The sequence below is a fragment of the Phyllobates terribilis genome, unplaced genomic scaffold (genome assembly GCF_046119375.1).
Source record: "Phyllobates terribilis strain yellow unplaced genomic scaffold, ASM4611937v1 Scaffold_10__3_contigs__length_209671492, whole genome shotgun sequence".
Classification (NCBI taxonomy): domain Eukaryota; kingdom Metazoa; phylum Chordata; class Amphibia; order Anura; family Dendrobatidae; genus Phyllobates; species Phyllobates terribilis.
In genome coordinates this window covers 163,527,766-163,554,040 of record NW_027362770.1, presented here as the reverse complement: position 1 = coordinate 163,554,040, position 26,275 = coordinate 163,527,766, and the positions used below count along the sequence as shown (strand labels likewise).

Sequence of the window (26,275 nt, the reverse complement as noted above, 5' to 3'; positions counted from 1 at the left end):
GACACTGACATTATCTGGGCAAAGTATGTATTATTTATCTGGGCGCTGTATGGCAGGACGGTGGCAGGTCTGTGCTGTACACTGGACACTGACATTATCTGGGCAAAGTATGTATTATTTATTTGGCGCTGTATGGCAGGACAGTAGCAGGTCTGTGCTGTACACTGGACACTGACATTATCTGGGCAAAGTATGTATTATTTATTTGGGCGCTGTATGGCAGGACAGTGGCAGGTCTGTGCTGTACACTGGACACTGACATTATCTGGGCAAAGTATGTATTATTTATTTGGGCGCTGTATGGCAGGACAGTGGCAGGTCTGTGCTGTACACTGGACACTGACATTATCTGGGCAAAGTATGTATTATTTATTTGGGCGCTGTATGGCAGGACAGTGGCAGGTCTGTGCTGTACACTGGACACTGACATTATCTGGGCAAAGTATGTATTATTTATTTGGGCGCTGTATGGCAGGACGGTGGCAGGTCTGTGCTGTACACTGGACACTGACATTATCTGGGCAAAGTATGTATTATTTATTTGGGCGCTGTATGGCAGGACGGTGGCAGGTCTGTGCTGTACACTGGACACTGACATTATCTGGGCAAAGTATGTATTATTTATTTGGGCGCTGTATGGCAGGACAGTGGCAGGTCTGTGCTGTACACTGGACACTGACATTATCTGGGCAAAGTATGTATTATTTATTTGGGCGCTGTATGGCGGGACGGTGGCAGGTCTGTGCTGTACACTGGACACTGACATTATCTGGGCAAAGTATGTATTATTTATCTGGGCTCTGTATGACTGGACGGTGGCAGGTCTGTGCTGTACACTGGACACTGACATTATCTGGGCAAAGTATGTATTATTTATCTGGGTGCTGTATGGCAGGACAGTGGCAGGTCTGTGCTGTACACTGGACACTGACATTATCTGGGCAAAGTATGTACTATTTATTTGGGCTCTGTATGACTGGACGGTGGCAGGTCTGTGCTGTACACTGGACACTGACATTATCTGGGCAAAGTATGTATTATTTATTTGGGCGCTGTATGGCAGGACAGTGGCAGGTCTGTGCTGTACACTGGACACTGACATTATCTGGGCAAAGTATGTACTATTTATTTGGGCTCTGTATGACTGGACGGTGGCAGGTCTGTGCTGTACACTGGACACTGACATTATCTGGGCAAAGTATGTATTATTTATTTGGGCGCTGTATGGCAGGACAGTGGCAGATCGGTGCTGTACACTGGACACTGACATTATCTGGGCAAAGTATGTATTATTTATTTGGGCGCTGTATGACTGGACGGTGGCAGATCGGTGCTGTACACTGGACACTGACATTATCTGGGCAAAGTATGTATTATTTATTTGGGCGCTGTATGACTGGACGGTGGCAGGTCTGTGCTGTACACTGGACACTGACATTATCTGGGCAAAGTATGTATTATTTATTTGGGCGCTGTATGGCGGGACGGTGGCAGGTCTGTGCTGTACACTGGACACTGACATTATCTGGGCAAAGTATGTATTATTTATTTGGGCGCAGTATGGCAGGACAGTGGCAGATCGGTGCTGTACACTGGACACTGACATTATCTGGGCAAAGTATGTATTATTTATTTGGGCGCAGTATGGCAGGACAGTGGCAGGTCTGTGCTGTACACTGGACACTGACATTATCTGGGCAAAGTATGTATTATTTATTTGGGCGCTGTATGGCAGGACGGTGGCAGGTCTGTGCTGTACACTGGACACTGACATTATCTGGGCAAAGTATGTATTATTTATTTGGGCGCTGTATGGCAGGACAGTAGCAGGTCTGTGCTGTACACTGGACACTGACATTATCTGGGCAAAGTATGTATTATTTATCTGGGTGCTGTATGGCGGGACGGTGGCAGGTCTGTGCTGTACACTGGACACTGACATTATCTGGGCAAAGTATGTATTATTTATTTGGGCGCTGTATGGCAGGACAGTGGCAGGTCTGTGCTGTACACTGGACACTGACATTATCTGGGCAAAGTATGTATTATTTATCTGGGCGCTGTATGACTGGACTGTGGCAGATCGGTGCTGTACACTGGACACTGACATTATCTGGGCAAAGTATGTATTATTTATTTGGGCGCTGTATGGCAGGACAGTGGCAGGTCTGTGCTGTACACAGGACACTGACATTATCTGGGCAAAGTATGTATTATTTATTTGGACGCTGTATGGCAGGATGGTGGCAGGTCTGTGCTGTACACTGGACACTGACATTATCTGGGCAAAGTATGTATTATTTATTTGGGCGCTGTATTGCGGGACGGTGGCAGGTCTGTGCTGTACACTGGACACTGACATTATCTGGGCAAAGTATGTATTATTTATTTGGGCGCTGTATTGCGGGACGGTGGCAGGTCTGTGCTGTACACTGGACACTGACATTATCTGGGCAAAGTATGTATTATTTATTTGGGCGCTGTATGGCAGGACGGTGGCAGATCGGTGCTGTACACTGGACACTGACATTATCTGGGCAAAGTATGTATTATTTATTTGGGCGCTGTATGACTGGACAGTGGCAGATCGGTGCTGTACACTGGACACTGACATTATCTTGGCAAAGTATGTATTATTTATTTGGGCGCTGTATGGCAAGACAGTGGCAGGTCTGTGCTGTACACTGGACACTGACATTATCTGGGCAAAGTATGTATTATTTATCTGGACGCTGTATGGCGGGACGGTGGCAGGTCTGTGCTGTACACTGGACACTGACATTATCTGGGCAAAGTATGTATTATTTATTTGGGCGCTGTATGGCAGGACGGTGGCAGGTCTGTGCTGTACACTGGACACTGACATTATCTGGGCAAAGTATGTATTATTTATCTGGGCGCTGTATGGCAGGACAGTGGCAGGTCTGTGCTGTACACTGGACACTGACATTATCTGGGCAAAGTATGTATTATTTATCTGGGCGCTGTATGGCAGGACGGTGGCAGGTCTGTGCTGTACACTGGACACTGACATTATCTGGGCAAAGTATGTATTATTTATCTGGGCGCTGTATGGCGGGACGGTGGCAGGTCTGTGCTGTACACTGGACACTGACATTATCTGGGCAAAGTATGTATTATTTATCTGGGTGCTGTATGGCGAGACGGTGGCAGGTCTGTGCTGTACACTGGACACTGACATTATCTGGGCAAAGTATGTATTATTTATCTGGGTGCTGTATGGCAGGACGGTGGCAGGTCTGTGCTGTACACTGGACACTGACATTATCTGGGCAAAGTATGTATTATTTATTTGGGCGCTGTATGGCGGGACGGTGGCAGGTCTGTGCTGTACACTGGACACTGACATTATCTGGGCAAAGTATGTATTATTTATTTGGGCTCTGTATGACTGGACGGTGGCAGATCGGTGCTGTACACTGGACACTGACATTATCTGGGCAAAGTATGTATTATTTATTTGGGCGCAGTATGGCAGGACAGTGGCAGGTCTGTGCTGTACACTGGACACTGACATTATCTGGGCAAAGTATGTATTATTTATTTGGGCGCTGTATGGCAGGACAGTGGCAGGTCTGTGCTGTACACTGGACACTGACATTATCTGGGCAAAGTATGTATTATTTATTTGGGCGCTGTATGGCAGGACAGTGGCAGGTCTGTGCTGTACACTGGACACTGACATTATCTGGGCAAAGTATGTATTATTTATCTGGGCGCTGTATGACTGGACGGTGGCAGATCGGTGCTGTACACTGGACACTGACATTATCTGGGCAAAGTATGTATTATTTATCTGGGCGCTGTATGACTGGACGGTGGCAGATCGGTGCTGTACACTGGACACTGACATTATCTGGGCAAAGTATGTATTATTTATTTGGGCACTGTATGGCAGGACAGTGGCAGGTCTGTGCGGTACACTGGACACTGACATTATCTTGGCAAAGTATGTATTATTTATTTGGGCGCTGTATGGCAGGACAGTGGCAGGTCTGTGCTGTACACTGGACACTGACATTATCTGGGCAAAGTATGTATTATTTATCTGGGCGCTGTATGGCGGGACGGTGGCAGCTCAGTGCTGTACACTGGACACTGACATTATCTGAGCAAAGTATGTATTATTTATTTGGGCGCTGTATGGCAGGACGGTGGCAGATCGGTGCTGTACACTGGACACTGACATTATCTGGGCAAAGTATGTATTATTTATCTGGGCGCTGTATGGCGGGACGGTGGCAGGTCTGTGCTGTACACTGGACACTGACATTATCTGGGCAAAGTATGTATTATTTATTTGGGCGCTGTATGGCAGGACAGTGGCAGGTCTGTGCTGTACACTGGACACTGACATTATCTGGGCAAAGTATGTATTATTTATTTGGGCGCTGTATGGCAGGACGGTGGCAGGTCTGTGTTGTACACTGGACACTGACATTATCTGGGCAAAGTATGTACTATTTATTTGGGCGCTGTATGACTGGACGGTGGCAGATCGGTGCTGTACACTGGACACTGACATTATCTGGGCAAAGTATGTACTATTTATTTGGGCACTGTATGGTAGGACAGTGTAGCGCCCTGAGGGTTCGGCCGCTACAGGGGTATTGCACCTCTGCCAGAGGTGTGATATTCCACTCCCGGGTAAGGATGGAGTATGGACCAGGGCTCAGTTAGCTGCATACAGCACACTCACCCCATTTCCGAGGGACAGCTCAACGGTGCTCCCACTAGATAGAAGTGCAGGCACGACCGACCATTTCCCTGGCTGGAGTGGGGAGGGGGGTGGAATACCCAGTGCTGTAGGAGCAGATAGGGGTTGGTTCCTGAGCGTAGCAAGGAGCCCATTGGTTGCTGGTCACCTGGGCTCATGGTCAGAGGGAGGTATAAAAGGTGGGCACCATCTTAGCTCTAAGAGAAGAAGTTCTGTCCAGTGAGAGAAGACAGGGGGTAGAGGCTCTGTAGGAGCTCTACCCCAGAGTGGGCCTAGTGAGAGGCCGAGGAGGAGAGTGGAGAGAGAGAGGAGGTGAAGGGGAGCTGGGATTCCTCTCAGCCCAGCTACACGAGGAAGGAGAAGAAGGAGAAGGGACAGAAAAGGAGAAGAGACAGAGGAACAGAAGGGCTCAGGAACAAGAAGGTGGAAGGGACCCTAAGAACCCACGAGAATACAGGGTGAAGGGTCAGGCAGATTAAGGGTACCGGATCAAAGTTGGTGGAGGAGAAACTACCCTCAGCCAAAGACCGGAGGTCGTGACCATTTATTGGTGCGACACCTCATCAAACCTGCTAGGAAGGGACCATATAGGACAGCGGGGAACGGGGCCCACGTTTACCTGGGCAGGTCCGCGGCAGCTGGACAAAAGTGGGTCACTGGTGAGGCAGGCCAGAGAAAGGAAAGAAGGGGGTCCTGTGCCATATTCCTGAACTGCCTGGGAGTTGACCGAGTCCCTCACCTGGTGGACGCAGCACGCCTCGGACAGTCATTACCAGCTGAAGTGACTTGGATACTAACTGTGAGTAAAGACCCTGGACTGCAGTACGTTGTCTGTGTGCTTTTTCGCTCCTGCAGCACTACCGGTACTGGGACTCTCACCACCATCACTCCCACCATCCACTACACTGCCCTGGGGCCGCACTCTTCCTGTGGGGAGTCACACCATCCCAGCTGCATATATCATCAGCCCCAGCGGACTGCCTTGCAGCGGCGGTTCCTAATAACCGCAATCCACGGGTGGCGTAGTTGGACATTATCAACGGCACATAGCAGCCTACCATTGGTCTGACCACCCTGAGCCACGGAACCGGGTTGCCACTACTACCCCCCATCGACTCCCTATTGCCCGGTTCCGAGTGCCCCACGGCCCAGGGGGCGAGTCAACAGTGGCAGGTCTGTGCTGTACACTGGACACTGACATTATCTTGGCAAAGTATGTATTATTTATTTGGGCGCTGTATGGTAGGACAGTGGCAGGTCTGTGCTGTACACTGGACACTGACATTATCTGGGCAAAGTATCCATTATTTATTTGGGCGCTGTATGGCGGGACGGTGGCAGATCGGTGCTGTACACTGGACACTGACATTATCTGGGTAAAGTATGTATTATTTATTTGGGCGCTGTATGGCAGGAAGGTGGCAGGTCTGTGCTGTACATTGGGCACTATTTGACCATATCTCGGCAAAGTATGTAGTATTTATCTGAGCACTGCAAGGCACATTTACTTGGACACTATATAATATTCACTGATTGTATATAGTCTGTGATGTAGACACTAAATGACCACTGAATGTTGTGTGAGCATGTAAGTGCTACATTATATAGATAAAAGTATGTGCCCCCTCCACATTCCACCTCCAGGAGCTTTTCTATTTTATCTAGGCATTTGGTGTATTATTTATCTGGCCACCGTATGATATTATCTAGACAGTGTGTGTACTATTTATCTTGGCACTGTTTGATATTATTTAGGCAATTTATACATTATTTATCAGAACACTATATGATGTTATATAGGAAATGTGTGTACTATTTATCTGGGCACTGTTGGATGTGATCCAGACAATGTATATATTATTTATGTTGGCACCATATGATATTATCTAAGTAATGTATATATTATTTATCAAAACAATATATGATGTTATATAGGCAATGTGTGCACTACATAACTAATGTGTACAGTTAACTCTATGACGTTATCTAGACAATATAATGTAGTTACTATTTATCTGGACACTCTATGATATTATCTAGACAATGCATGTGCTATTTATCTGGACACTGTATGTAGCCAATGTGAATATTATTTATCTGGACACTGTATGTAGCCAATGTGAATATTATTTATCAGGGTACTATATAATATTATATAGGCAATGTGTGTACTATTTACCTGGAAACTGTATGATATTATCTACATAATGTATATATTATTTATCTGGGCACCCTATGATATTATCTACATAATGTATATATTATTTATCTGGACACCCTATGATATTATCCTCATAATGTATATATTATTTATCAGGGCACTATATGATAAATCTAGGCAATATATGTATTATTTTTCTGGGCACCATATGGCTGTATTTATTTGAACACCGTACATTTTATTCTTATGACACAATGTTGACTTATATGACATTATCTGGGCATTTTATTTATTATGTATCTCGAGCACTGTATGGCACTATTCATCCTATTTATCATGACACTGTATGTTTATCTGGGACCCTAAAATTGTTCTCGGAGGATGGCGCAGAAGCTCTCACCAGTTTCTCCAGTAGGCCCCAATGACAGATGGATATTTCCACCCGCTCATCTTTCCAATGACATTGGCCGATGATTAAGACTCCAACATCATTCAATAATTTTTGAGACGATATTACAGTATATTACGGCCATATCTGAAGCATATGGTATCCAGCGCCGCAGTAATATCAATGCTAATATACACTATGACCTTACTGGATATTTTAGTGATAAGCAGATTCTTACTGTGAATTAGTATTGGTAGAGATAGATACGTTTTCTCATTTCTTCGGTAGTCGCCATGTGATGATACATACCGATCAGCAACACTGTCCGGGACCCTCATCTAATAGCGGGAGCATCAAATTGCTTTGCATCGCCAGATAAATGAATGCATTACACAGCCTATAGATTCTTATAAAAACTGTGTAATGCATCATGTCCCCTGTGGTGGCGCTACAGGAGAATTTATTTCCTACTTACTCAGAGATTGCTGCAGAGCTAATTTTTAGGGGCCCCCTCCAATAGCACAAACCCCTATAACATGACAGTGAAGGGTATTGGAGTTTTTCTTGCAGGTCAAATGCCATGTCCCTTCTGTATAACCTGGCTGAGAATCCCACTAATTATGAGGCTAAAAGGGCAGAGCCTGGTAGAGATGCCATTAATGTAAAACTATTAACATTTAAAGGGTTATTCTCGTTTTCATATATGGATATTTTTGAAAAGTGCTTGAAAAAATAAGCACTTTGGCAATTTACTGCTTGTTAAAATTTTCAGCCATTCTTGAGATATTAACACTTTTCTTTTGTATACAATTCGTTGCCTTGGAGACCGACCACTGGTGCCGTCTAGCTTGTAAGCACTGCGCTGAAGCTGGCCGGGATTAGGAGGTAACAGTGCACTTCAATGATCCCGACCAGCTACAAAACGATTCCTATAAGTTCTATTGGAAAGAGCTTTTCAGCTCTGCACATATTCGGCTGTCAAGCAGCGGTGGTCGGTCTCCATGGAAATGAACTGTAAACAAAAGAAAGCGTTAACATCTCGAGAACGGCTGAAAATTTTAACAAACAGTAAATTGCAAATGTGCTCGTTTTTACGAGCTCTATCCGAAAATACCCTTTTTTGAAAAATGGAAATAACCCTTTAAGTATTTGATTAATTTGTTTTTTTACGAATTGCACGGACATTTAGGCTGTCCATTGACCACTTTTTGTGTAGAGAACAGGTAAAAATGTTTGTTTTTAGTAGGATGAGGGTGATAAGCAGGAATGTACATCTTGTTCCTTGAGGATAACATAAGCAATGATTGGGGGGGAACAGCTTTACTTACGGGCAGCCATTTTGTATTCACGAAGCTAGTTTTATCACTTAACACATAGCGAAGTAACAGATTGAATCCTCTGGAGCTGATCATTTACTCCAGCCTACAAAATGGCTACCCTGTTTTGTGTAGGTGACAGGCGGACTATATAAATGATATAATGGGAAAAGGTCTATTCAGCTGTCACAGGCCTTACGGCAAAATTGCCGGTGACTCCTGACTAATGCGTAGGGTTTATGGACTCAGCCGAGCACAGCTGCTTGTTCTTGTCCCTTTAAGAGAGTGACCGCATTCAATTTATCAATCCCATGTGGTGGGAAAAGCATCAATGGGCCCCGGATTTGTGAGCGAGGCTTTACAGCGCCATAAAGCAATATAGGTTAACGTTACCCGTTGTTCTCTTATCTGGGAAGAAAACATGGACTGCATTACCCAGCAATGATTGTTTTTATTTGAAGACTGAGCGCCACATGAATTATTTGCAGCAGAATACGCTCCCTCATGAGCTGCAGTTCCCCCTACTCTGCCATTAAATTTTTCATTTCAGGCTTTTACAAGATTTGTACATATATAGATGTAGCAGAGCTCAGTTTGTCACTTTGTTCATGCATCTCGTTGACTCAGGATTAAAAAAAAAAACATGGCTGCTTTTTTTTTTTTTTTAAAGAAACAGTGCCACCCTTGACTATGAGGTTGTGCGTGGTACTGCAGCTCAGCTCCATTCATTTACAATTGAGCTGAGATGCCATTACCAGATCGAGGATAGTATTATTTCTGAAAGAAAGCAGCCATGTTTTGTTTTGCAATCTTGGACAACCCCTTTAAGGCAACATGGGAGTTTTTTCTGACGTCCTATGTAATATATTTAACTACGGACTTTAATGTAACATCTGGCCGCAGCGTTTTGGGCCATATTAAGTAAAAAAAAACGCATACAAAAATGTGACATTTTATAGCAAAACAGTAACTAGGCCTCAATTATCAAAACTGTATGAAAAATTGTCTTAGTTGCCCCTAGCATCCAATCAGAGCGCATCTTTCATTTCTTAAACAGCTCTGGTAAAATGAAAGCTGCGTAGTGATTGGTTGCTATGGTGGAATTAAGGTATATAATGCGTCACAACGTACTATTTTGAAGACAGGATGTCGTTTTGATGTACATACTGTTGTGGTATTATTTTTGAGTAACATAATGGTAATTTTGTGCTAATTTTTGAACTACAGAATGTATAGTGGTGGTGTGGGATGTCGTCGTGGCCGTGACCCGGTCCGTGCCCAGGGCTGTCACATGAAAAATGGGCTTTGGATGAGTGGTTGTTCGACTACGCCACCTGTGGTTTCTGGTGAAGGCCACCAGCGCTGCAGCAGTCCTCTGAGGCTGATGTTCTGGCAGCTTGGTTGGTACTACTCCCCACATGTGGAGCAGGGCCTCATGGCAGTGTGTAAGATCTGGAGAGTTGGAGTGGGTGCAGTGCTGTGCAGGAATGAACAAGCGGAGGCAGTAGGTGAAGTCATCCAAGCTTTACTCACTTTGGTGGAGTAGCAGCTGCAAAGCTTCCTTCTGCTCCTCGCGGCGTACTGCGGCCACCAGGAAGGGGGTTCAGCACTTCCCAGGTAGATCAGGAGCACCTGTCAAGACCCCGCTGGTGTGTTCCTCTCCTTAGTAAGTTCTCCCACTGGGTCCTTTCCTGACTGTGTGTGGTATGAACGTGGTGTAAGGCCGGGTCCCACTGGGTAAACGCAGATTGAGAGATACAGGTGGCGACTCCGCTCCCTCCGTATCCCCCTGGGATCCACTAAGCCTCCGGGCTTTTCTGACTGAGACGTGAAGTGACAAAGTCAGATGTCGGGGGCCGGTTTCCCCTCTTGCGGCAGGAGTCCCTCTGGCTAGGCCAGAGTGAAGAATACAGGTGGCGACTACGCTCCGTCCATACCCTCCTGGGATCCTTTCGCCTGTGGAGCCTATCTCCTCCGCTCCCCTCCAAGGCCTTCTTAGAACAGGACCCTGACCAGGCAGAGACACTTGTTAACTCAGACCCGCTCCTCGTCTCAAGGCCAGAGAGCGAGGATCGTGAATCTTCAGCCAGCTACAGACTCTTGCTGGACCCTGACAGAAGACCCACAATCAAAGACCTTGAACTTAAGATGGCCACCTATTATATATGATTCTATAAGTGCTTCCTGTAAGTGTTTCCTCCACCCTCACCCACTACTTGGTTCCCCCTATCTTTGGTTCCCCCCATCTCCTCTATCCCGGGCCGGGGCAGCACCCTGGTGCATTTAGGCCCCCTACAGGACTGGAGTGGTGTAGTTTTGAGTGTGAAGTGGGGTCCTGGGTGATGCTCCATCCTTACCTGGAAAAGGAGATACCACACCTCTATCTGAGGTTCAGTACCCCTGTGGCGACTGAACCCTCAGCGGCGCCACATTTCTGTCTCTTCATGTGATCCCAGACAGAATGGATGATGTGAGATCAGGGCTCTGTGGGGGCCGGATCATCACTTCCAGGACTCCTTATTCTTAATGACATTGGTTTGATATTTGGGGTCATTGTCCGGCTGCAAAATAAATTCGGAACCGATCAGACTCCTCCCTGATGGTATTACATGATAGAGAAGTATCTGCCTGGATTTCTCAGCATCGAGGACACCATTAATCCTGAACAAATCCCCAACTGTATTTGCTGATATGCAGCCGCAAACTTGCAGGATCCTCCACCGTGTGTCACTCATTATTGTGTCGCTCTCCAGCTCATTCATGAACAAACTTTCTTCAGTTACAGCCAAATTTTTCACATTGTGACTCCTCAGTCCAGAGCCCCATTCTTTTGTACCCCAGTTTCTATATTTACTTGCAGAGTTGTGTCTCTTGTCCTTATTTCCATGTGAAAGGTATAAGCTTTTGGCCTCAATTTTCCATGAAGACCTCTTCTGGCCAGACTTCTCCAAACAGTAGATGGGAGTAGTTGGGTCTCACTGGTTGCTGCCAGTTCTGAGTTGATGGCACTGCTGAACATCTTCCAATTTTGAAGGGAAATAAAGCTTGATGCGACTTTCATCTTCTGCACTAAGTTTCCTTGGCCAACCACTGCATCTACAACCCTCAGCGTTGGTGTCCTCATCCTCAGTACTAAGAAATAGAGGCAGATACCTATTCGTCATGCATTACAACAGGAAGGCGTCTGATTGGCTCCAAATTTATTTAGCAGCAGAACAATGACCCCAAACATCCAGCCAATGATCTCATAATCATCCAGTCTGTCTGGTACCACATGAAGGGACAGAAGGATCTGCACAAGAGACATCCACAGAAGTTCTGGGGTCAGTTCTCCTGCCGAGTGGCTTCAAAAGCTGTACGTAGAAAAAGTGATGAAGGCAAAGGGCTGGTTCTGAATTTATTCTTCAGCCGGACAACGACCCCAAATATCAAACCAATGTCATTAAGAACAAGGAGTCCTGTAAGTGATAATCCAGCCCCCACAGAGCCCTGATCTGACATCATCCGGTCTGTCTGGGATCACATGAAGAGACAGAAGGATCTGCATAAGTGACATCCACAGAAGATCCGGGGTTAGTTCTCCAAGATGTTTGGAACAATCTCCTGACAAGTTTCTTCAAAAACTGTGTGGAAGTACAAGTACCTAGAAGATGTGAAAGAACAAGGAGTCATGGAAGTGATGATCCGGCCCCACAGACCCCTGATCTGATCATCATCCTGTTTGTCTGGGATCACATGAAGAGACAGAAGGATCAGCACAAGTGACATCCACAGAAGATCTGTGGTTGGTTCTCCAAGATGTCTGGAACAACCTCCTGCTGATTTCCATCAAAATCTGTGTACCTAGAAGAAGTGATGAAGGAAAGGGAAGGTCAACAAATATTGATGTGATTTAGATTTCTTTTTTAATCACTCACTTTGCATTTTGTTAATTGATAAAAATAAAGTATCAATATTTTTATTTTTGGAAGCTTCTTACTCTGCAGCACCTGCCTAAAACTTTTGCAGTTATTCATGACACAGAATATAATTTTTGTGGCATATAATTTTTTTGTGCTATTTGTAATCATGGCCTCATTTATTAGCGCAGAACAGCTTAGCTTACAAAATAATTGTGTCCATCAATAAAACGAGGCATGCATTATGGCTGCCTGCAGCATGTAAGTGACAGGCTCGACTTTGCAGCGTTTCACTTCTGAAATCAGATACCTCACCCCCACCCAACCAAACCCAACCCCCTCATATATTTCTGTCTTTGTAAGAACACATCACATAATTATCTGTTCTGTACTGAGCATTGTTGTGCCCAACAAGGTCTAAAATATGGGGGGGACCTGGCATATGTCGCCTGTTATTGTAGCTTCAGCTCAAGGTTAAACACAACATTCAGGCAGAAAAAATGAATGTTGAAATGACTTTAGTAAATATCCATTCACATTACACATTGTCATCCCGGCGGTTGCCATGGTATTCCGGCTCTGCTACTTTACAACTCTCACGTCTTTAATATTGAATAAACAAGAGCGGAGAAAGGAAAAAAAAAAGAAAAGAATTTCATGTAGAACACGGCGCTATTGTGACAGCCGGAGCGCGGCTAATATGTTGTCACTTTACTGGAGTAACTCGCAGAAATCTATATGGAAACATTACATAGCGGGAACGCCACTACAGTCATAAAGGCAATATATTACCCTCCGCGCCCACAATGCACCGCCGCGCCTCACCATTAACTATGGAGATAAGTCATTGAAGAGTCGGTAGATTCATTTCTGCCCTTTACTTGTCTTTGAACACGACAGACTTCATTGCTTCATAAGATAAAATTATGGACAGATATTCTGAATGAACTAATCTTAAATTCTATCTATTATCTATCTATCAACTATCTATTATCTATTATCTATCATCTATTATCTATCTATTATCTATAATCTATTATCTATCTATCATCTATAATCTATCTATTATCTATATATTATCTATCTATCATCTATCTATTATCTATCTATTATCTATCTATTATCTATCTATCATCTATCTAGCTATCTATCATCTATCTATTATCTATCTATTATCTATCTATTATCTATATATTATCTATCTATTATCTATATATTATCTATTATCTATCTATTATCTATCTATCATCTATAATCTATCTATTATCTATATATTATCTATCTATCATCTATCTATTATCTATCTATCATCTATAATCTATCTATTATCTATATATTATCTATTATCTATCTATTATCTATCTATTATCTATATATTATCTATCATCTATCTATTATCTATCTATTATCTATCTATTATCTATCTATTATCTATCATCTATCTATTATCTAATCTATTATCTATCTATTATCTATCTATCATCTATCTATTATCTATTATCTATCTATTATCTATCTATTATCTATCATCTATCTATTATCTATCATCTATTATCTATCTATTATCTATCTATCGTCTATCTATTATCTATCATCTATCTATTATCTATCATCTATCTATTATCTATCTATCTATTATCTATCATCTATCTATCATCTATCGATTATCTATCATCTATCATCTATCTATTATCTATCTATCTATTATCTATCATCTATCATCTATCTTCTATTATCTATCTATCTATCATCTATCTATTATCTATCATCTATTATCTATCTATTATCTATCTATCATCTATCTATTATCTATCATCTATCTATTATCTATCTATCTATTATCTATCATCTATCTATTATCTATCTACCATCTATCATCTATCTATTATCTATCATCTATCTATTATCTATCATCTATCTATTATCTATCTATCATCTATCTATTATCTATCTATCATCTATTATCTATCATATATCTATTATCTATCTATCTATTATCTATCTATTATCTATTATATATTATCTATCTATTATCTATCTATTATCTATCTATTATCTATCTTTTATCTATATATCTATTATCTATCTATTATCTATCATCTATTATCTATTATCTATCTATTATCTATATATCTATTATCTATCTATTATCTATCTATCTATTATCTGTCTATTATCTATTTTCTATCTATTATCTATCAATCCATTTTCTATTCTCTATCTATCTATCTAACTATCCATCCATCCTTCTATCTATTATCTATCCTTCTATTTATCTGGCCTTCTGTCTATCTATCCATCTATCTATTATCGATCTATCCTTCTATTATCTATCTATCTATTATCTATATATCTATTATCTATCTATCTATCCAATATCTATCGTCTATCTATCATCTAGCTATCCGTCCGTCTGTCTATCTACTATACAGTGGCTTGCGAAAGTATTCACCCCTTTGGCATTTTTCATGTTTTGCTACCCCACAACCTGGAATTTCGCAGTTTTTCTGAGGGTTTGCATCAGTTCATGTAAAGAACATGCCTACAACTGTGAACATTTGGCTTCTTTCTCTTGTGAAGCCAACAACAAATGGGGCAAAATAACTGAAAACTTCAGTGCGCATAACTATTCACCCCCCTAAAGTCAGTACTTTGTATAGCCTCCTTTTGCAGCAATAACAACTGCAAGTCGCTTTGGATAAGACTCTATGAGCTTTCCGCATCTTGGGATTTTTGACCATTCCTGAAGGCAAAACTGCTCCAGCTCCTTCAAGTTAAATGGTTTCCTCTGGTGAACAGCAATCTTCAAGTCTGACCACAAATTCTAATTGGATTAAGGTCTGGGCTTTGACTAGGCCACTCCAAAACATTTACATGTTTCCCATAAAATCACTTGAGTGTTGCTTTAGCCGTATGCTTTGGGTCATTGTTTTGTTGGAAGGTGAATGTCTGTCCCAATTTCAAATCACTGACAGACTGAACAGGCTTTGTTCAAGAATATCCCTGTATTTCACATCATCCATTTTCCCCTTGAATCGGACTATTTTCCCTGTCCCTGCTGCCGAAAAACAACCCCACAGCATGATGCTGCTACCACCATGTCTCACTGTGGGGATAGTGTTCTTGGGATGATGAGCTGTGTTGGTTTGGCGCCAGACATATCGTTTACCTTGGTGGCCAAAAAGTTTTGGTCTCATCTGAACACAGTACCTTCCTCCATACATTTGGGGAGTCTCCCACGTGTCTTTTGGCAAACTCAAAACGAGCCTTACAATTTTTGTGTGTAGGTAATGGCTTTTTTCTGCCCACTCTTCCATAAAGGCCACCTCTATCAAGTGTATGGCTTATTGTGGTCGTATGGACAGATACTCCAGTCTCTGCTTGGGAACTCTGCAGCTCCTTCAGGGTTACCTTTGGTCTCTGTGCTGCCTCTCTCATTAATACCCTCCTTGCCCGGGCTGAGAGTTTTGGTGAGTGGCCCTCTCTTGGCAGGTTTGTTGTGGTACCATGTTCTTTCCATTTGATGGTAATGGATTTGATGGTGCTTCGCGGGATCATCAGAGATTGGGATATTTTTTTATAACCCAACCCTGACATGTACTTCTCAACAACTTTGTCCCTCACTTGTTTGGAAGTCTCCTTGGTCTTCATGGTGTTGTTTGAGGATCTCCTTGGTCTTCATGGTGTTGTTTGGAGATCTCCTTAGTCTTTATGGTGTTGTTTGGAGATCTCCTTGGTCTTCATGGTGCTGTTTGTAGATCTCCTTGGTCTTCACAGTGTTGTTTGGAGATCTCCTTGGTATTCATGGTGTTGTTTGGAGATCTTCTTGGTCTTCATGGTGTTGTTTGGAGATCTCCTTGAACTTTATGGTGTTGTTTGGTTAGTGGTGCCTCTTGTTAATGGTATTGCAGCCTCTGTGGCCTTTCAGAAAAGGTAAAGTGTATATACTGACAAGCATATTGAGACAAATGGATTCTGGAGGTGCTCCCATGGAAGAAGGAGTAACCAAAAAATTGTTGAATCTTCCAAATGTGGTACAGACCTGATGAAGGCCCTATGAGCCGAAACGCATTGTATGATGCTTTTTAAAGACTCCCTTCCCTTTTTTTGTACACCCATGTCCCTTATGTGTATTCACGGTTTTATGTTGTTGTTTTTTAATAAACCTACAAATATTAATTCCTTGTGGAATATCCTCCATGTGATTGCACCACGTTTGGAAGATTCAACAATTTTTTTGGTTACTCTTTCTTCCACGGGAGCGCCTCCAGAATCCATTTGTCTCAATTTGTTCCCGTGGTGGCTGTCTGTCGGGTAGGACAAATTATACCACCACCGTCTATGGAAGAGCTGCAAACCGTGGTCTGAGAACCCTAATAACGGAAAAATTCCTCAAATAGACCTGTGCCTATCAGCTATACTTTCGCAGGCCACTCTATCTATCTCTTATCCATCTACCGTTTTCTGTCTATCAATGCATTCATTCAATAGTCAATTAAGCTGAACTAAAGGGGTTCTCCGGGGGTTATAAAGTCCTGCTTTTCCAGACCCCACTGAGTGAATAGTATAGAGCCTATAGACAAGAATGTCAGTGTTTCTAGAAAATAAAGTCAGATCCCTTTTTACTACATCCCCATAAGTTATCGGCCTCATAACATTCATAGGAACTGTCTATTTCAATATACGTATTCCCATCTCAGGGGCGCAGCGACTTTTATCAGAATGCTAATATTTTTTAGTGCAGAAATGACTACATGAATACCCACAGCATTTACACCTCTTCTCCGCACACTGAAAGCTCTGGATACATCAGGATCAGTAAAGAACCTTGACTGCAGCTTTCAAGATTCCTTTCCCTTTGAGGGAGCAAAATAGATGAGATCAATAAAAATGTGCGTTGTGTATCTGCATTACTGCCTCCTTTTTATTAAGATACTTTAAGCAGTGATTGTAGTCATATAAGACTAATTTATCCGCTCGGCTCATACAGTAACCTTTCACAGTTATTGTTTCTGCCGCTCTCAATTTACTCATTTAAAGGGCAGGCATTGCCAGTCTTTTTTTTTTTTTTTTCCCCTTTTTTAACATTCTTTTCAAAGCAAAATTACCATAAAAAGGTTCAGGGAAACGGTAAACGCGGCTTCTGATCTTACTTATCTGTATGGACACTTTACACATATACTGTGGTGCCGTATACAGTATCAAACCCTGGGCCTACATCATAAAAGGCAAAAAAAACAAAAACGGTAGCAGTTGCGTTGCGTGAATTGACACCACCTAGGGCAAGGCAAGTATTTTGTGGCCCTCAATCCATGGCCCTTTCCATCAGTTCAGTACTGAACCCCTCGTCTCCCAATATATACATAATATAATATATTATTTATTATTTTTTATTATATACAGTATATTATAGATATTTATAGTTCGCCATACAAAACCTAACATAAAAATAAAATGAGAATATAATATACCCTATAGTAACTAAAGAAATAAATAGTAATAGTACATGTAAATAACATAGGGTACTTAGCTAATACTATTTTAATAAAAAAAAAGTGTAAAAGCCATCCCACCACGACAAGGTGACCCATCAGGATGGTCCTATCTCTAGTATTAAACCTCACTGACTTCAATATAGATGGCACCAGAGCAGGACCCAGACCCGACTTTTCAAACACCTGCCCTTAGGAATCTATATAGATTAAATGCCTAGCTCAAAAAGGGAGAGCCGCTCCTCTGTTTGTACAAAGTACAAGAAACTATAGCAAAACCAAAGAAATAAGCCAGAACATATGTTGGTATAAGTGCAATGTCTAGGGGCATGTTCACACTGTGGGCATTCAAGATAAAAACAAAATGAGCAAATACCCTATAATAAGTAAATATATAGTAATAGTACATGTAAATAACATAGGGGACTTAGTTGACACTATTTTGATCAAAAATGCATAAAAGCCATCATACCACGACAAGGTGTACCCAATCGGAACCGTCCTATCACTAGTATTAAACCTCACCTTGTTTCAACTGACCTCAATATAGATGGGGGCAGAGCAGGACCCAGACCCGTCTGTTCAAACACCTGCCCATGGGAAACTATATAGATGAAATATCCAGCTCAAAAATGGAGGGCCATGTCCCTGTTTGTACAAAGTGAAATAAACTATAACAAAACCAAAGAAATGAGCCGGTACATATGTTGGTATATGTGCAATGTGTTGGAGCACGTTCACACTGTGGCCAGTTAACAGACAAAACCTAAGATAAAAACAAAATGAGCAAATACCCTATAATAAGTAAATATATAGTAATAGTACATGTAAATAACATAGGGGACTTAGTTGAGACTATTTTGATCAAAAAGGTGTAATTGCCATCCCACCGCGACAAGGTGTACCCAATCGGAAAGGTCGTATCACTAGTATTAAACCTCACCGACCTCAATATAGCTGGGGGCAGAGCAGGACCCAGACCCGACTTTTCAAATACGTGCCCATTGGAAACTATAGGGATGAAATGCGTAGCTCAAAAAAGGGAGCCGCGCCCCAGTTTGTACAAGAAACTATAGCAAAACCAAATAAATGAGTCGGAAAATATGTTGGTATAGGTGCATTGTTGGAACACGTTCACACTGTGGCCATTTAAGATAAAAACAAAATGAGAATATACCTTATAGTAAGAAAATATCTAAAATGGAAATAATATGAGGTACTTACTTGACTCTATTTTGATTAAAAAAATGCATAAAAGCCACCCCACCATGACACGGTGTACCCAATCGGGGCAATACTATCTCTAGTAAATCTAGTGAAATCCAATGTAAAAAATAAAAAGTTCTACATTGTTAAAAAGTAGAAAAAAAGATATCTTATATTTGTTTTATTATATGTTATGTAATAATTTATTATCTTAGCCTTAACCCTAGTCCTAGCCTTAGTCCTAGCCCTAGTTAGGGTCTGTCTGTGAATTTGGAAAATTGGCAGAATAAGGTGGGAGAGCCCAGTACAGCCCATGATTTAATCCTGTCCCCGCCTCTGCAGAACTCAGCAGGCAGGATGAGTTTGTCATTGGCGGCTGCGCTCTGCATAGGCAGCAACCGACAACGCTCCACTCATTTTTCTGAGAAATCTGTCACCTCAGAGGCCACCTATAGCCATTGAGAAGGAGCTCAGTACTGTGGCATCCTCACTCGTTTTTACAGTGGGGCCAGCGGAGCCAATTTTGAGCCCCCAACCAATTTGCAGCTGCCCCGGAGCCCCCCACTACCCTCTTGGACCTATATAGGACCTTTATTGGAACGTTCAAAAGAAAACACATAGCTTCCTTCATCAACAAAAATTTTTAAAAAAAAGCCTAAAAAATTGTGGCGCAACCCTTTTTTTTTTTTTTTTTTTCCTTACAAAGTTCAGAGTTTTGTTAAGTTACTAAAATAATAAAGTAATACTATATAAGTTTGGTATCGGCGTAATCGTACTGACCTAGAGAATCATGTTGCCAGGTCATTGTTACTGCTCTGTGAACACCGTAAAACCCAAAAGACCCAATTGTGATTTTTTTTTTCGCCATTTCACCCCACTTGGATTTTTTTCGCAGTAGTTCCTAATACAGTACATTGTATGTTAGTGTGAATGGTGTCATTGAAACGTAGAACTCGTCCTTCCACATTACAAGCCTTCACATGGATGTGTCGATGTGAAAAAAAAATATGGCTCTTAAAAGGAATGTGTTATCAAAAAAATTACCTATTTTTAAATCAGGTTTTTGTGTAACATTTATTTTTATTTAATGGCTTTTTACATATCACTTGATACACAGCTGAAAATACATGATCCACCATTCACAATAGGTGATGTCACAGCTCACCTCCTCCTGTACAATGACTGATAACACCTCTATATACAGTAGATAACACAGGATCCACCATTCACAATAGGTGATGTCACAGCTCACCTCCTGCTGTACAATGACTGATAACACTTCTATATACAGTAGATAACACAGGATCCATCATTCACAATAGGTGATATCACAGCTCACCTCCACCTCCTGTACAATGACTGATAACACCTCTATATACAGTAGATAACACAGGTACCACTTACAAAATAGGTGATGTCACAGCTCACCTCCTCCTGTACAATGACTGATAACACTTCCATATACAGTAGATAACACAGGATCCACCATTCACAATAGGTGATGTCACAGCTCACCTCCTCCTCCTTTACAATGATTGATAACACCTCTATATACAGTAGATAACATAGGATCCACCATTCACAATAGCTGATGTCACAGCTTACCTCCACCTCCTGTACAATGATTGATAACACCTCTATATACAGTAGATAACACAGGATCCACCATTCACTATAGGTGATGTCACAGCTCACCTCCTCCTCTTCCTGTACAATGACTGATAACACCTCTATATGCAGTAGATAACACAGGATCCACCATTCACAATAGGTGATGTCACAGCTCACCTCCTCCACCTCCTTTACAATGACAAGTAACATCTTTATACACAGCTGATAACACAGGATCCACCATTCATAATAGGTGATGTCACAGCTCACCTCCTCCTCCTCCTGTACAATGACTGATAACACCTCTATATACAGGAGATGACACAGGATCCATCAATCACAATAGGTGATGTCACAGCTCACCTCCCCCTCCTGTACAATGATTGATAACACCACTATATACAGTAGATAACACAGGATCCACCATTCACAATAGGTGATGTCACAGCTCACCTCCTCCTCCTGTACAATGACTGATAACACCTCTATATACAGTAGATAACACAGGATCCACCATTCACAATAGGTGATGTCACAGCTCACCTCCTCCTGTACAATGACTGATAACACTTCTATATACAGTAGATTACACAGGATCCATCATTCACAATAGGTGATATCATAGCTCACCTCCACCTCATGTACAATGACTGATAACACCTCTATATACAGTAGATAATACAGGATCCACCATCCACAATAGGTGATGTCACAGCTCACCTCCTCCTCCTGTACAATGACTGATAACACCTCTATATACAGTAGATAACACAGGATCCATCATTCACAATAGGTGATATCACAGCTCACCTCCACCTCCTGTACAATGACTGATAACACCTCTATATACAGTAGATAACACAGGATCCACCATTCACAATAGGTGATATCACAGCTCACCTCCTCCTCCTGTACAATGACAGATAACACCTCTATATACACTAGATAACACAGGATCCACCATTCACTATAGGTGATGTCACAGCTCACCTCCTCCTCTTCCTGTACAATGACTGATAACACCTCTATATACAGTAGATAACACAGGATCCATCATTCACAATAGGTGACATCACAGCTCACCTCCACCTCCTGTACAATGACTGATAACACCTCTATATACAGTAGATAACACAGGATCCACCATTCACTATAGGTGATGTCACATCTCACCTCCTCCTCTTCCTGTAAAATGACTGATAACACCTCTATATACAGTAGATAACACAGGATCCACCATTCACAATAGGTGATGTCACAGCTCACCTTCTCCTCTTCCTTTACAATGACAAGTAACATCTTTATACACAGCTGATAACACAGGATCCACTATTCATAATAGGTGATGTCACAGCTCACCTCCTCCTCATCCTGTACAATGACTGATAACACCTCTATATACAGTAGATAACACAGGATCCACCATTCACAATAGGTGATACTACAGCTTCCTTTTCCCTCATGACCTTTGCACACGCTCATTAGATGCTTCAATACAACAGATAGGGGAGGAGTCTGTTCATTGTGGCTAATGTACATGTGTTCTTCCTTAACAGGAAGTTAGAGTCTAAAACCTGCCCGGTGGCCAGTGTGAGAATTACAAGATTTCTCATTTTTAATACAAATTGTCATTATGGTGAAAAAAATGCGAAATAAATAAATTTGTCAAAAAAAAACAACCCTTATTTAAACAATAGGTCCTTTTCTGACGACACATTCCTTTTTAATGGGTTCATCCATATGCAAGGCTATAGGGCTTTGTAAAAATAGTAGTTTTAAAGTATCTTGTAGATTATATTGTCAGGACCAAGAAATCACTCTCCGATTTACTCCTGACCAGAGGCGACCATAATTAGGCATTTTCCCACTTTTTCTGCGAATCCTGGCTGGCTCACTATATCTGTGACCTGTGGGGAGGGAGGAATGTGTACGTGTCCACTGTAACATCACCGCTGCTGTTAGCAGTAGATATAGACACAGCAAGAGCCTATGTATTTTTTGACAAAACTGCAGTTTGGCCTATTTATCAAAAATGTCAGTGGTTTTGCAATTGTGCAGTGATGTCCTGTGGCTGACATTTCTAAGCTCTGCAAATGGAGGATAAAAACATTAATGTACTGGAGTCTGACAAAATCCCTAACATCATTACCCTCCCCACCTCTTAGAGACAAGAAAAGGTAATCTATTACTTTTTCATCCATGAAATTTCTATTGCATCTACAATTCCAGGAGCATCCTCAAACTCCCGGCCGAGGAATAATTGGTTTTATAAAGTGAAAAGGGTATTGAAAGTGGTCGACTGTTTTAGAAAACACATTATGAAATTCCCTTTTAGGGAATTCAGGAGTTATTACGTGAGGTTCAGTAACCTCATTTATTGCCCAGATAGGCAATAAAAAGAGTATTTTGCTTTGGAGGACTCAGTGTAATACTTCATTTTTCCTGCGGGGGTGCTGTAAGAAAATGAAACATTTGGTATCGGAATCCTAAACAGATCACAGCTGATTCCTGGATGTTCTTGATAACATAGCAATCATTTGTAACCCTGGAAAACCCCATTTAACAACTGTAATATTTCTAAGTTTCTTTGTATTTCACTATTTTGTAGCATCCCCTTTTAGGGAATTCAGGAGTTTTTACGTGAGGTTCAGTAACCTCATTTATTGCCCAGATAGGCAATAAAAAGAGTATTTTGCTTTGGAGGACTCAGTGTAATACTTCATTTTTCCTGCGGGGGTGCTGTAAGAAAATGAAACTTTTGGTATCGGAATCCTAAACAGATCACAGCTGATTCCTGGATGTTCTTGATAACATAGCAATCATTTGTAACCCTGGAAAACCCCATTTAACGATTGTAATATTTCTAAGTTTCTTTGCATTTCGCTATTTTGTAGCATTTCCAAATTTAGGCAAATTTTGACTGATGAAATGTTCTCTCTTGTTTTTCTTTTTACAGACATTGGGCACCATAACTGCAGTGCCAATTAAAGTCCCTCAGGTCAGCTCCTTGCACAGATTGGCAGGACATGGACCAGCAGTGCTACCTCAGGTAAATACGTTACTCACTTATTGTCTTAGTTTATTTATTTTTTCAGAAGTGATCCTCTAATGCCAAGGAGGTCAACTTTACCCTTGATAAACCCAAACAATCAAGTATCAAGTCAGTTCAATAGGCTGGCATGTCCTGGTTTCTGTAGATAACTTCTTAACTTCTTAGCTTTGCTGTATGGACTAGAACAGAATGAGCAGAGCCATCTCATTTTCAATAGAGGGTGGTTGAGTTAACAAAAATTATGTTTATTGTTGAAGGTCTAGACCATACATGTGAAACTCTGGCCCGTGGGCCAAATCTGGCTCGCGACACCAGAACAATCACCCCTATGTGGGCCCATTACTCTGTATGGAGGACTATGTGTGGCCCATTATTCTGTATGGAGGACTATGTGGGGCTCATTATACTGTATGGAGGACTATGTGGGGCCCATTATTCTGTATGGAGGACTATGTGGACCCATTACTCTGTATGGAGGACTATGTGGGCCCATCATTCTGTATGGAGGCCTATGTGGGGCCCATTATTCTGTATGGAGGACTATATGGGGCTCATTATTCTGTATGGAGGACTATGTGGGGCCCATTATACTGTATGGAGGACTATGTGGGGGCTATTATACTGTATGGAGGACTATGTGGGCCCATCATTCTGTATGGAGGACTATGTGGGGCCCATTATTCTGTATGGAGGACTATATGGGGCTCATTATTCTGTATGGAGGACTATGTGGGACCCATTTTTCTGTATGGAGGACTATGTGGGGCCCTTTATTCTGTATGGAGGACTATGTGGGGCCCATTTTACCGTATGGAGGACTATGTGGGACCCATTATCCTGTATGGAGGAGTATGTGGGGCCCATTATTCTGTATGGAGGATTATGTGGGGCCCATTATTCTGTATGGAGGACAATGTGGGGCCCATTATTCTGTATAGAGGACTATATGGGGCCCATTATTCTGTATGGAGGACTATGTGAGGCCCATTATTCTGTATGGAAGACTATATGGGGCCCATTATTCTGTATGGAGGACTATGTGTGGCCATTATTTTGTATGGAGGACTCTGTGGGGCCATTATTCTGTATGGAGGACTATGTGGGGCCCATTATTCTGTATGGAGGACTATGTGGGGCCCATTATTCTGTATGGAGGACTATGTGGGGCCCATTATTCTGTATGGAGGACTATGTGGGGCCCATTATTCTGTATGGAGGACTATATGGGGCCCATTATTCTGTATGGAAGACTATGTGGGACCCATTATTCTGTATGGAGGACTATGTGGGACTCATTATTCTGTATGGAGGAGTATGTGGGACCCATTATTCTGTATGGAGGACTATGTGGGGCCCATTATACTGTATGGAGGACTATGTGGGGCCATTATACTGTATGGAGGACTATGTGGGGCCCATTATACTGTATACTGGTTGGCCTGCGAATTTGTCCAAGATTTTCATTGTGGCCCTCTGTGTGTTTGAGATCTCTGGTCTAAATAAAGCAGGATGACAACACTATATACAAGGATAAGGCCATGTACACAGCTCCCCATCTGTTAGACTCATCAGGTGAGGTGGATACTCCATGCCCAAGGTCCGGGTGGGCACATGGGCCATGGACTTTGGTGCAGCAGCTAGGAAAACGCGGAATACAGACAGCTGAGGAATTGGAAAAAGCAGGTAGACAGGTGGAATGCTGGAAACCGCAGGCAGGTGGTAGACATCCAGGAGACCATAGACAGGTTGGTGGAATACGTCAAGGAGACCGTAGGCAGATAGGCAGGATGCAGGAAATGGCAGGCAAGAGACATCCAGGAGACTGCAGTCATGTAGGCGTAAGATGTCCAGGAGACCGCAGGCAGATCGGCTGGATGCAGGAAACCGCAGGCAGGCAGGAGACATCCAGGAGACTGTAGTCATGTAGGCGGAAGATGTCCAGGAGACCGCAGGCAGGTCGGCTGGATGCGGGAGACCACAGGCAGGCACGAGACGTCCAGGAGACTGCAGTCATGTAGGCGTAAGATGTCCAGGAGACCACAGGCAGACAGGTGGGATACCGGAAACTGCTGGCAGGTGGGAGACATCTAGAAGACAGCAGACAGCAGCTGAGCAGATCAAGGTGTATGAATCAAGCTAGAGTCTTAGGGATAAGTCTTAATAACAAGACACAGGTTTGTGTCTTGGTAAGCCTTATATCGGCCCAGGTGGATGCTCACGTGGGATCATACGGGCCATTTGTAAAGCCCAATGTGGAGCACAGCAGAGTCTAGTAGACCCAGGTGAGGGAAGCAAGGCACAGATCTATGGAAGGTGAGTAACACCGTCACTCCTTGCTTTTGGGGGAAGGACCTAGATAGTCCTCCATCACTTCCTGCAGACTAAATTTCGGTTTCCATAGAGCACACACAT

General features: G+C 42.4%; 1 protein-coding gene across 3 annotated transcripts in view; it reads left to right on the top strand.

Moving 5' to 3' along the window:
* Positions 1–26,275, top strand: part of PHF21B (PHD finger protein 21B) — a 118,627-nt gene that overhangs the window by 56,114 nt on the left and 36,238 nt on the right. For all 3 annotated transcript variants that reach the window (XM_073650056.1, XM_073650055.1, XM_073650057.1), the window contains exon 3: positions 23,768–23,860. In XM_073650056.1, coding sequence (XP_073506157.1) covers positions 23,768–23,860 — 93 coding nt within the window. The remainder of the gene's footprint in view (positions 1–23,767; positions 23,861–26,275) is intronic.